Here is a 13,984-nt window from a genome sequence, read left to right as displayed (position 1 = left end):
TGTATACTGCAGCTTAGGGCAGGAGATGTGTATACTGCAGCTTAGGGCAGGAGATGTGTATACTGCAGCCTAGGGCAGGAGATGTGTATACTGCAGCCTAGGGGAGGAGATGTGTATACTGCAGCTTAGGGCAGGAGATGTGTATACTGCAGCCTAGGGCAGGAGATGTGTATACTGCAGCCTAGGGGAGGAGATGTGTATACTGCAGTCTAGTAGAGGAGATATGTATACTGCAGCCTAGGGGAGGAGATGTGTATACTGCAGCCTAGGGCAGGAGATGTGTATACTGCAGCTTAGGGGAGGAGATGTGTATACTGCAGCCTAGGGCAGGAGATGTGTATACTGCAGCCTAGGACAGGAGACGTGTATACTGCAGCTTAGGGCAGGGGACATGTATACTGCAGCTTAGGGGAGGAGATGTGTATACTGCAGCCTAGGGCAGGAGATGTGTATACTGCAGCCTAGGATAGGAGATGTGTATACTGCAGCCTAGGTGACGAGATGTGTCTACTGCAGCCTAGGGCAGGTGATCTGTATACTGCAGCTTAGGGGAGGAGATTCGTATACTGCAGCCTAGGTGAGGAGATGTGTATACTGCAGCCTAGGACAGGAGATGTGTATACTGCAGCCTAGGGCAGGAGATGTGTATACTGCAGCCTAGGGCAGGAGATGTGTATACTGCAGCCTAGGGGAGGAGATGTGTATACTGCAGCTTAGGGCAGGAGATGTGTATACTGCAGCCTAGGGCAGGAGATGTGTATACTGCAGCCTAGGGGAGGAGATGTGTATACTGCAGTCTAGTAGAGGAGATATGTATACTGCAGCCTAGGGGAGGAGATGTGTATACTGCAGCCTAGGGCAGGAGATGTGTATACTGCAGCCTAGGACAGGAGATGTGTATACTGCAGCTTAGGGCAGGAGATGTGTATACTGCAGCTTAGGGCAGGAAATGTGTATACTGTAGCCTAGGGGAGGAGATGTGTATACTGCAGCCTAGGACAGGAGATGTGTATACTGTAGCCTAGGACAGGAGATGTGTATACTGCAGCCTAGGACAAGAGATGTGTATATTGCAGATTAGGGGAGGAGATGTGTATACTGCAGCCTAGGACAGGAGATGTGTATACTGCAGCCTAGGACAGGAGATGTGTATACTGCAGCTTAGGGCAGGAGATGTGTATACTGCAGCCTAGGGCAGGAGATGTGTATACTGCAGCCTAGGACAGGAGATGTGTATACTGCAGCTTAGGGGAGGAGATGTGTATACTGCAGCCTAGGGCAGGAGATGTGTATACTGCAGCCTAGGGGAGGAGATGTGTATACTGCAGCCTAGGGCAGGAGATGTGTATACTGCAGCCTAGGGGAGGAGATGTGTATACTGCAGCTTAGGGCAGGAGATGTGTATACTGCAGCCTAGGGGAGGAGATGTGTATACTGCAGTCTAGTGGAGGAGATATGTATACTGCAGCCTAGGGGAGGAGATGTGTATACTGCAGCCTAGGGCAGGAGATGTGTATACTGCAGCCTAGGGGAGGAGATGTGTATACTGCAGCCTAGGGGAGGAGATGTGTATACTGCAGCCTAGGGCAGGAGATGTGTATACTGCAACTTAGGGGAGGAGATGTGTATACTGCAGCCTAGGGCAGGAGATGTGTATACTGCAGCCTAGGACAGGAGACGTGTATACTGCAGCTTAGGGCAGGAGACATGTATACTGCAGCTTAGGGGAGGAGATGTGTATACTGCAGCCTAGGGCAGGAGATGTGTATACTGCAGCCTAGGATAGGAGATGTGTATACTGCAGCCTAGGTGACGAGATGTGTCTACTGCAGCCTAGGGCAGGTGATCTGTATACTGCAGCTTAGGGGAGGAGATTCGTATACTGCAGCCTAGGTGAGGAGATGTGTATACTGCAGCCTAGGGCAGGAGATGTGTATACTGCAGTCTAGGGCAGGAGATGTGTATACTGCAGCCTAGGGCAGGAGATGTGTATACTGCAGCCTAGGACAGGAGATATGTATACTGCAGCCTAGGGCAGGTGATGTGTATACTGCAGCCTAGGACAGGAGATGTGTATACTGCAGCCTAGGGCAGGAGATGTGTATACTGCAGCTTAGGGCAGGAGATGTGTATACTGCAGCTTAGGGCAGGAGATGTGTATACTGTAGCCTAGGTGAGGAGATGTGTATACTGTAGCCTAGGTGAGGAGATGTGTATACTGCAGCCTAGGGCAGGTGATGTGTATACTGTAGCCTAGGACAGGAGATGTGTATACTACAGCCTAGGACAGGAGATGTGTATACTGCAGCCTAGGACAAGAGATGTGTATATTGCAGATTAGGGGAGGAGATGTGTATACTGCAGCCTAGGGGAGGAGATGTGTATACTGCAGCCTAGGGGAGGAGATGTGTATACTGCAGCCTAGGGGAGGAGATGTGTATACTGCAGCCTAGGGGAGGAGATGTGTATACTGCAGCCTAGGGCAGGAGATGTGTATACTGCAGCCTAGGACAGGAGATGTGTATACTGCAGCCTAGGACAGGAGATGTGTATACTGCAGCTTAGGACAGGAGATATGTATACTGCAGTCTAGTAGAGGAGATGTGTATACTGCAGCTTAGGGGAGGAGATGTGTATACTGCAGCTTAGGGGAGGAGATGTGTATACTGCAGCTTAGGGCAGGAGATGTGTATACTGCAGCTTAGGGGAGGAGATGTGTATACTGCAGCCTAGGGCAGGAGATGTGTATACTGCAGCCTAGGGGAGGAGATGTGGATACTGCAGCCTAGGGGAGGAGATGTGTATACTGCAGCCTAGGGGAGGAGATGTGTATACTGCAGCTTAGGGGAGGAGATGTGTATACTGCAGCCTAGGGGAGGAGATGTGTATACTGCAGCTTAGGGGAGGAGATGTGTATACTGCAGCCTAGGGGAGGAGATGTGTATACTGCAGCCTAGGGCAGGAGATGTGTATACTGCAGCTTAGGGGAGGAGATGTGGATACTGCAGCTTAGGGCAGGAGATATGTTTATGGTGCAGTTAGTAATTTGCTCCACAGTCTATTAAGACAGTTTGAGACAACCCCATAGTGCTGATCCGGCCGGCCCACTCCATTGATTATAATTAGAGAGAGGCGGCCAGTGCTGTTAACGGTCTTATTGTTCCATGGTGCAAACTACTAACTGCACAGGAATGGCGCAGAGGAGGAAAGACATACTATAAGAGACACACTATAAGAGACACACTATAAGAGACACGCTATAAGAGACATCCTATAAGAGACACACTATAAGAGACATACTATAAGAGACACTATAAGAGACATACTATAGGAGACATACTATAAGAGACACACTATAAGAGACACTATAAGAGACACGCTATAGGAGACACACTATAAGGCACATACTATAAGGGACATACTATAAGAGACATACTATAAGAGACACGCTATAAGAGACACACGCTATAAGAGACACACTATAAGAGACACTATAAGAGACACACTATAAGAGACACACGCTATAAGAGACACACGCTATAAGAGACACACTATAAGAGACACGCTATAAGAGACACACTATAAGGGACACACTATAAGAGACACACTATAAGAGACACACTATAAGAGACACGCTATAAGAGACACGCTATAAGAGACACGCTATAAGAGACACGCTATAAGAGACACACTATAAGTGACACACTATAAGAGACACGCTATAAGAGACACGCTATAAGAGACACGCTATAAGAGACATCCTATAAGAGACATACTATAAGAGACACACTATAAGAGACACACTATAAGGGACACACTATAAGGGACACACTATAAGAGACATCCTATAAGAGACACACTATAAGGGACACACTATAAGGGACACACTATAAGAGACATACTATAAGAGACACACTATAAGAGACACGCTATAAGAGACACGCTATAAGAGACCCACTATAAGAGACACGCTATAAGAGACACGCTATAAGAGACACGCTATAAGAGACATCCTATAAGAGACACACTATAAGAGACATACTATAAGAGACATAGCTTCCTCCTCAGCATCTCCTGTGCAATAGGGACATATCAGCAGGTTAGATTTATTCCCCTTTAAGTGGTAGTTTTAAAAAATCAACAGTCCATTGGCCGCAGTAAGATCAGTATGACAGAATGGGATATTCTGCTCAGCGGGAATGATAATAAGAAGCTATATTGATTTGGGGGACATGAAGGTTCGATGACTTCAGTTCAGTTCAGGTCTGTTACATGACATGGCCTAAGATGATACCACGCGGACAGAAGAGACCGTGTGCCAATGACCATCTGTAGCCTTGTCTGATATTTATCCAGTAAGTAACACATGGAAAGTGCTTTATTTTAAGCCCTTGATGGTATTTAAATGGACAGAGTAATCCAGATAGATATTTAGTGTAACACAGAGTCATCGAGTGAGGTCCAAATGCTGAGATTGAATTGCTTCATGAATAACCAGAAAGTGAGGACCAGTGCTGCAAATACCTGCATTAAAAAACAGCATTAAGCATCACCTAGAAAGCATCTAAACTACATCCAAAAAACTAAAATCCAAAGCAAAAATATATTGACTTAATGTCAGGAACTGTCCAGAGCAGGAGAGGTTTGCTATGGGGATTTGCTGCTGCTCTGGACAGTTCCTGACATGGACAGAGGGGGCAGCAGAGAGCACTGTGTCAGACTGGGGAGAATACACCACTTACTGCAGGACATTGTTAAATAGAATTAAATTACAAATCTAAATAACTTTCTGAAACCAGTTGATTTGAAAGAGAAAAAATATTTGTGAACTTCCCCTTTAAGGAAAGAGCGGACTCGGAAAAAATGTTTTTGAGGCTGAGGTGGTAATGGCCAGGATGTGTGGTTTAAATGATACAAAGGTTATCACTGGGGAGTGATTGCAGCCATTGACTGTAATTGACAGATGAGGGTGTGTTCACACTACGCAATCCGCGCTGATAAGTCTCGGTGGATTTTGTTGCTCATACCCATTTGCGGCAGCTCGCATATCCGCCCGTGCCATAGACACCATTCTATGGCTGGGCCGATTCTGTGTTCTGCCGAAAGAATTGACACGTCAGTTCTTTTGGCGGAATGCCGAATTCGTCCAGCCATAGAATGGTGTCTAAGGCATGGGCGGAGACGCGTGCGTCCGTAAGCATATACGAGCGACGGAATCCGCCGGAACTTGTTTGCGCGGATTCTGAAGTATGAACACACCCTTGGTTGATGGGCTGGAGAGAGATTACGGTTGGACCATGAATTCTGTTTTGTCAATGTTAAGTTTTAAAAAGCGGGAGGAGAAGGAAGCTCCGCGATACTCTAGGATCCTGGATAGTAAAGAGGGGACAACGGGACCCAAGAGGCAGATTTGAGTGTGAAAGTGGTAGGTGAAGCCATGGAATTCTATGACGTCTCAGACAAAATGTATAGATGGAGAAGAGTAGAAACCCGAGACACCAGGGGACTGCAACAAAGAGAGGGCTAGGTGAGAAGGCGGTGTGAGGGGGAGACCCTTAACCCATGGTTGGTAAAGTATCCAGGAGACAGCCAAGACTGTGGCGCAATAGGAGGAGGGAATGATCAACTGTATATAAAGCAGAGCATAGGTCTGATGGAGAAGGAGCACAGCTTATTGGCTTAAGGCTTTGGTGGTTAATAGATCATTGGCCACTTTGGGTTGGGCAGTTTCTGGGATGCGCTATGAGTGGAAGCTAAATTATAGGTGGTAGAGAAGAGGGTTGGGTGAAAAGTGGGAAGACAGTTCAAGGAGGGCATGTTGTTCCAGATGTAAGATGGGTTGGTAGTTGGACAATGAGGTTGGGTCAAGGGATGGTTTTTTGAGGATGAGTGTAATGATTCAAGATAGAAAGATGTTAGTGATATACTGAAGAGATGGGTTAGGGCCGGGATGAGCACAGTAGTAAGATTGGATGGGTAGTAAGGGGGGGATGGGGTCAAGTGCACAGGTGGTGAGGTGCGATGTGGAACATAGGAGTAGTAATCACACTTCAGGCTCAGGATGTGATATGTGCAAAATAAACATTATAACATAAAGCTTTACATTTATTCTCTTTCTTTAAGGTCTCAGAGGTTGGCGTCACCGACCAGTTTAGACAGTTGCCACCGAGGATCTGCGGGAGAAATATGGAGCATATTCTACAAACCTTCCACGTCAATCTCTATTTTCCCAAAGAAGATCAAGGGTCCTCACGACGATCGCAATCCATTAGTGGGAGAATAACTTGCACTTTGGTCGAGACATTTGAGATCCGCAGAGACTCCTGCCTTCTCTGTTCTTAGGATTGGTTTAATAAATATATATATTTATGACCTTCTAAAGTGGACTATCCAATCTCTATGTGGGCTTCGGACGAGGAAACGTCAACGTCCAGTCCGGAACCTTGTAGGACCCAAATGATCACATAAATTCTCCAGCTAGAAGAGCGATGGGAAACCGGCAAATGCTCCAGGGTCTGTTGTATCTCTTATCCCTCAGGTGGAAGAGAACATGTGATTAGGATGGAAGGAAGAAGAACAGCTTCTGGCTGCAGGCGTTACATACAATCACGCTTCACTCCGCCCAGCCGGGCGCTCCATATTTCATCGGGACATCTGATGTACATTGCAGATCCTCAGTCTTTTTTAAATATATTTATGAACTTTGGATGTAAATATGGAGCACCGGATTTTGTCTGGATTTCCGACTGCATCGTGGACATCCCCGGCCATGATGGAATTTTCTATTGTGTATATTTTTCTGTAACTTCTGAAATCAAAGCTGGAACCATCAATCACGTTATGAGCCAAACGAGAACGGTTTCCCCTCATTCTAGAGTTTACATTTGCACAGAATGAATGGAGGCTTCTCACGGGACGGACAATTCAGGAAGATCGGCTGCCCTTCATCATGCACGGGTGTTTTTTGTTTTTTTTCTTGTTTTTTTCTTCTTAATGCTGCATGAAATGAGTGTCAATGTTTATGGGGCCATTAGCTAACTTATTATCAGAATATTTGTACCCACTTTCAGTTTATAATTTAAACTTACATTCTATATCCCTGTCTGTCTCAGAGCTGTTTGTCAGGATGACTCATGATAAAGCTTCTGATCCTTCATCTTGTGCCTTGCCGCTGGTTATGACATTTCTTTAAGGATCCTCCAAGAAGGGTTGATCCGTTCTTATACATAAGTGCCTTCCATTAGTGTCCATGTAGTACGTGTGGGATCCGACCCATCTGAAATGGAGCGGTGGCTGGCGGAGAGTCTCTGTATATGTAGGTGATCATGCAGATCTTGCATAAGTAAAGCAACCCTGGAAATAAAGGGATTTAATGAGATTTAATGAGTCTTATATAATATGCTGTAATCCTGAACACTACAGGAGTCTCCTGCTCTTCCCACTGCTATCAGGTCCGTAGCCTCCACTTACACAGCCCTTTCCTCCGACCCTTCCCATCTCGCTGCTACAGACAGAGTTCTCCTGAAGGGTTAATTCTCACATAGAAGAGTCTCAGGGTATGGTATGGGATTGCAATTAAAGGGGTTGAGTCTGGTGAGCCTTGGACTACTGAAGCCTTCTGCTCCCCGGCCTTCACTGTGATCGCACGTCTCGTATCCCTTTCTAGATTTGGAAGAGTGGGTCTGCTGCCACCTCTGTCCATGTCAGGAACTGTTCAGAGCAGGAGGGGTTTTCTATGGGGATTTGCTGCTGCTCTGGACAGTTCCTGACACGGACAGAGGTGGCAGCAGAGAGCACTGTGTCAGACTGGAGAGAATGTACCACTTCCTGCAGGACATACAGCAGCTGGTAAGTACTGGAAGACTGGAGCTTTTTTAATAGAAGTAAATTACAAATCTCTGGCACTTTCTGGCACCAGTTGATTTGAAAGAGAAAAAAATTTGAATGAACAACCCCTTTAAGTAAACAAATAGAGAAAAATATCTCAGCTTCTATATATTATACAGTAGCTACTCACGTAGTGTAATGCTCAGTTATACATTATGTTAAAAAAAAGTGAAGAGTGGTTTAGAATAACTGCAGTACCAAATAATACGGATTGATTATTGATAGTGGCTGCATGTAAGGGGATGTTACAGATACCTCCAGCCATGAATGAGAACTTCAGAACTCGAGGAGCCATTGTTTCTAAGGTAAATTGTGCTGCTCACCTCTCCTTCCTTCTGCCATATTCCCGGTACAGGTCAGGGCGGCCATATTCCTCCTTCCTTCCTTCTGCCGTAGTCCCGTTACAGGTCAGGGCGGTAATCTCTTATTCCTCCTTCCTTCTGCCGTATTCTCGGTACAGGTCAGGGCGGCCATATTCCTCCTTCCTTTCTTCTTCCATATTCCCGGTACAGGTCAGGGCGGCCATATTCCTCCTTCCTTTCTTCTTCCATATTCCCGGTACAGGTCAGGGTGGCCATATTCCTCCTTCCTTTCTTCTTCCATATTCCCAGTACAGGTCAGGGCGGCCATATTCCTCCTTCCTTTCTTCTTCCGTAGTCCCGGTACAGGTCAGGGCGGCCATATTCCTCCTTCCTTTCTTCTTCCGTAGTCCCGGTACAGGTCAGGGCGGCCATATTCCTCCTTCCTTTCTTCTTCCGTAGTCCCGGTACAGGTCAGGGCGGCCATATTCCTCCTTCCTTCCTTCTTCCATATTCCCGGTACAGGTCAGGGTGGCCATATTCCTCCTTCCTTTCTTCTTCCGTAGTCCCGGTACAGGTCAGGGCGGCCATATTCCTCCTTCCTTTCTTCTTCCGTAGTCCCGGTACAGGTCAGGGCGGACATATTCCTCCTTCCTTCCTTCTTCCATATTCCCAGTACAGGTCAGGGCGGCCATATTCCTCCTTCCTTTCTTCTTCCGTATTCCCGGTACAGGTCAGGGCGGCCGTATTCCTCCTTCCTTTTGCCGTATTCCCGGTACAGGTCAGGGCGGCCATATTCCTCCTTCCTTCCTTCTTCCATATTCCCGGTACAGGTCAGGGCGGCCATATTCCTCCTTCCTTTCTTCTTCCGTATTCCCGGTACAGGTCAGGGCGGTAATCTCTTATTCCTCCTTCCTTCTGCCGTATTCCCGGTACAGGTCAGGGTGGCCATCTCTTATTCCTCCTTCCTTCCCTCTTAGGATCCCCCACCCCCCCCCCCCATACACCACGCTGAATTAGCGCCAAAGCTGCTGGAATCACAAAACTTTATGAATTAGCTTGAAGCTAAGAGTTTCTTTTTACAGATTGTAATTCACTGGTTAAGAAATTAAAGTTATTTTACCTGTTTGTCGCTCCCACCCATCTTTATTTTTTGCTCCTGTTTAATTTAAGTCTGCGCCTATTCAACCCTATATAGACATTATGGAGGGAGAGATGCTATAGACCAGAGATGGGGAACCTTTCGCCTTCAAGCTGTTGCAAAACTACAATTCCCATCATGCCTGGACAGCTGAAGATTTAGATTTAGCTGCCCATACATGTTTTGCAACAGCTGGAGGGCGGAAGGTTCCCCATCCCTGCTATAAACCATTGAATTCTGCACCAAAACCCTGGCACATGTGCACCCTGATATTATGAGTTCTATGAATCGGCATGTCATTAGAAATCAGCGATCACCGATCAGCGATCTGTTTCCTGTATGGCTCTACTAGGCATTGCTCCCATCTAGCCACAATCCTGCTCAACACTGATGAGGGGTAACATCCCAAAACAGCTGTATGTGGATGGATACCTGGCCTTGGGATTTCCCTGGTCATATCATCAGACTTGTAACAGCGTTCAATGCTGACTAAAGGGGCCACTTAATATGCTGGTTTTGGGGATTTCCATACAGGGGACGCCCCTTGGCTTGGCCCTTTCCGGAGTGATATCTGGCAAGTTGGATCTTTTGAAACTCATAACTGAGGCTCCGGGGACTTTTTAGCATATTACAGTATAACAGCAGTCATTCGGACATCAAGTGGCTGAAAAAGGACTGTGTAGGGCCAAATTACAAACAAATTATCGTTATATTGTTCGAATTTAAAACATAATCGTTTTGTGTAAATTCAACAACAATCAAATGACGCAACAAGAAATCGTTCATCGTTCATTTGGCGCTGGCACCAAAATCATCGTTAATCGTTCGCTATAATTCCGCATTCAGTCACAAATCGTTCAGTATAATTCTGCATCGCTCCTGCATTTGCTGGGATCAGATGGGGTGAACAATTGTAGTAACTAACGACCATCGTTCTGAGTAATACGATGAACGATTTCAGGTTAACGATAATCCATTTGCAATTGTTTATCGTTAATCAATTTGTCTAATAGGAGCCTTACTCTGAGAAGAAAAAATTACCTGTATTGTAACATCCTTAAAAGACCCAAAGAATACATAATAATATTGTGACATCTCTAAAGAGCTCTGGTAATATTGTTACATCACAATAGAACGTGGTGGTAATGTGTGATCTCACAATGGAACTCGGCTCAGGAAAAAAGAAAAACACCTTATTGTGACATCATCTGATTATTAGGGTATTCTGAAAATACACAGTGCTGGGACATCACAAGAGAACCTGTGTTATTGGTGACATCACAAGAGAACCCGTGTTATTGGTGACATCACAAGAGAACCCGTGTTATTGGTGACATCACAAGAGAACCCGTGTTATTGGCGACATCACAAGAGAACCCGTGTTATTGGTGACATCACAAGAGAACCCGTGTTATTGGTGACATCACAAGAGAACCCGTGTTATTGGTGACATCACAAGAGAACCAGTGTTATTGGTGACATCACAAGAGAACCCGTGTTATTGGTGACATCACAAGAGAACCCGTGTTATTAGTGACATCACAAGAGAACCCATGTTATTGGTGACATCACAAGAGAACCCATGTTATTAGTGACATCACACCTAAATTGTGCACCATTGTTACATCTCTACAAAAGAAAGAAAAAAAGTAACAGTATTGTGACATCACAGCAGAATCTGACAGAAAAAAAACCCGCATTGTGACCTGGCATCAGTAACTCCATCAGCGCCATCGTGTCATCAGGTGATGCTGGCAAAACAAGTCATGGAAAAAACTCATTAGGAGAGGAGAGGAGTGGGTGGATTGGCACACTCAGGCTCATCACACGTGCATTACACTGACGGCCGTGACATGCAGCTGCAGATTCATTTATCACCTAGGTGAATTTCAAACAGACCGGTTTATGCAAAAAAAAAAATCAATCACAAAAAAAATTCTACATTTTTTATTTTCAAAAAAGAGGATGATGTAAAATGCAGGTGAGTATATTGGGGAATTTACCCAGTATTTATGTTTGTATAATGCTCAGTTATTTGGATTTTTTTTGGGTGATTTACACCACATTCTCTAATTAAGAAAAAGTGGACAGAGCGCGGAGGACATCGTGGTCCGCCAGATTTACTATGATTTATGGAGGTGAATCATAGCGGAAGCCTATGCCAGCCCTGTGCCAGTCATGGCCAGCTCTGCTCAGGCAGCTTTAAGTCCGGCAGAATTTTTTATTAAAGTATTGTATTGTCCCCCAGAAAATTAAACAAATCTCCAATATTATAAATTATATAATATTATTACAGGAAATGCTTACAAAGTTTTTTTTCCCCCTGCACTTACTACTGCATCAAGGCTTCACTTCCTGGATAGCATGGTGATGTCACTTCCTGGATAACATGGTGATGTCACTTCCTGGATAACATGGTGATGTCACTTCCTGGATAAAATGGTGATGTCACGACTCCCAGAGCTGTGCGGGCTGTGGCTGCTGGAGAGGATGATGGCAGGGGGACACTGAGGAACACAGAGCACTGGAGGGACACTGAGCATTCCTCTGCCATCATCCTCTCCAGCAGCCATAGCCCGCACAGCTCTGGGAGTCGTGACATCACCATTTTATCCAGGAAGTGACATCACAATGTTATCCAGGAAGTGACATCACCATGTTATCCAGGAAGTGACATCACCATGTTATCCAGGAAGTGACATCACCATGTTATCCAGGGAGTGACATCCCTGCTGTCCATGCAGATGGCTCCTCTTCCCGCAGTCCGTGCAGATGGGTCCTCTTCCCGCTGTCCATGCAGATGGCTCCTCTTCCCGCTGTCCATGCAGATGGCTCCTCTTCCCGCTGTCCATGCAGATGGCTCCTCTTCCCGCTGTCCATGCAGATGGCTCCTCTTCCCGCTGTCCATGCAGATGGGTCCTCTTCCCGCTGTCCATGCAGATGTGTCCTCTTTCCGCTGTCCGTGCAGATGGGTCCTCTTCCCGCTGTCCGTGCAGATGGGTCCTCTTCCCGCTGTCCGTGCAGATGGGTCCTCTTCCCGCTGTCCGTGCAGATGGGTCCTCTTCCCGCTGTCCATGCAGATGGCTCCTCTTTCCGCTGTCCATGCAGATGGCTCCTCTTCCCGCGGTCCATGCAGATGGGTCCTCTTCCCGCTGTCCATGCAGATGGGTCCTCTTCCTGCTGTCCATGCAGATGGCTTCTCTTCCCGCTGTCCATGCAGATGGCTCCTCTTCCCGCGGTCCATGCAGATGGCTTCTCTTCCCGCGGTCCATGCAGATGGCTCCTCTTCCCGCTGTCCATGCAGATGGGTCCTCTTCCCGCAGTCCATGCAGATGGGTCCTCTTCCCGCTGTCCATGCAGATGTGTCCTCTTCCCGCTGTCCATGCAGATGTGTCCTCTTCCCGCTGTCCATGCAGATGGGTCCTTCTCCTGCTGTCCATGCAGATGGGTCCTTCTCTTGCTGTCTATGCAGATGGCAGGGAGCCAATGGCTGTCGTCTCGCGAGTATATGTGTCCTGAAGATGCAGATGCAGTTGTAAGTAGAATTTCCTCAAAAATCAACGGCGGACCCTCTGCAACAATCTCTATGCCACTGAAATATGAAGGAAACCCTGACAACATGACCTGCTGGGGGCACTTGAGGACGTATACAGTCATATGAACAGTAAACTACTTAAAGGGGTTGTTTAGGATTAGCTACTTTCTTGCAAAAACAATGCCACCCCTGTCCTCAGGTTATGTGTGGTATTACAATTAAGCTCCATTCACTTCAATGGAACTGAACTGCAAAACCTGCACTCAAACTGGAGATAAAAGCAGTGCTGGAAGAAAGTGGCCATGTTTTTCTAAGCCTGGATAATCCCTTTAATTTGACTATTTCTTAACATTTTTGGGAATATCAGTATCTGATCCCTATCCATGCAGTATATAGAGATGATGTATCTGATCCCTATCCATGCAGTATATAGAGATGATGTATCTGATCCCTATCCATGCAGTATATAGAGATGATGTATTTGATCCTCACCCATGCAGTATATACAGATGATGTATCTGATCCCTATCCATGCAGTATATAGAGATGATGTATCTGATCCCTATCCATGCAGTATATAGAGATGATGTATCTGATCCCTATCCATGCAGTATATAGAGATGATGTATCTGATCCCTATCCATGCAGTATATAGAGATGATGTATCTGATCCTCACCCATGCAGTATATAGAGATGATGTATCTGATCCCTATCCATGCAGTATATAGAGATGATGTATCTGATCCCTATCCATGCAGTATATAGAGATGATGTATCTGATCCTCACCCATGCAGTATATAGAGATGATGTATCTGATCCCTATCCATGCAGTATATAGAGATGATGTATCTGATCCCTATCCATGCAGTATATACAGATGATGTATCTCATCCCTATCCATGCAGTATATACAGATGATGTATCTGATCCCTATCCATGCAGTATATAGAGATGATGTATCTGATCCCTATCCATGCAGTATATAGAGATGATGTATCTGATCCCTATCCATGCAGTATATAGAGATGATGTATCTGATCCCTACCCATGCAGTATATAGAGATGATGTATCTGATCCTCACCCATGCAGTATATAGAGATGATGTATCTGATCCCTACC

The 13,984-nt window shown here is 45.9% G+C and overlaps 1 protein-coding gene across 2 annotated transcripts in view; it reads left to right on the top strand.

Moving 5' to 3' along the window:
• Positions 1-7,542, top strand: part of KREMEN1 (kringle containing transmembrane protein 1) — a 136,364-nt gene extending 128,822 nt beyond the window's left edge. For both annotated transcript variants that reach the window (XM_069963962.1, XM_069963963.1), the window contains one exon: positions 6,124-7,542. In XM_069963962.1, coding sequence (XP_069820063.1) covers positions 6,124-6,283 — 160 coding nt within the window. In that variant the 3' untranslated portion in view covers positions 6,284-7,542. The remainder of the gene's footprint in view (positions 1-6,123) is intronic.
• The last annotated feature ends 6,442 nt before the right edge of the window (positions 7,543-13,984 follow it).

This window comes from Dendropsophus ebraccatus, chromosome 3 (genome assembly GCF_027789765.1).
Source record: "Dendropsophus ebraccatus isolate aDenEbr1 chromosome 3, aDenEbr1.pat, whole genome shotgun sequence".
Classification (NCBI taxonomy): domain Eukaryota; kingdom Metazoa; phylum Chordata; class Amphibia; order Anura; family Hylidae; genus Dendropsophus; species Dendropsophus ebraccatus.
The sequence above is the reverse complement of the archived record's forward strand: the minus strand, read 5'-3'. Positions and strand labels throughout refer to the sequence as shown.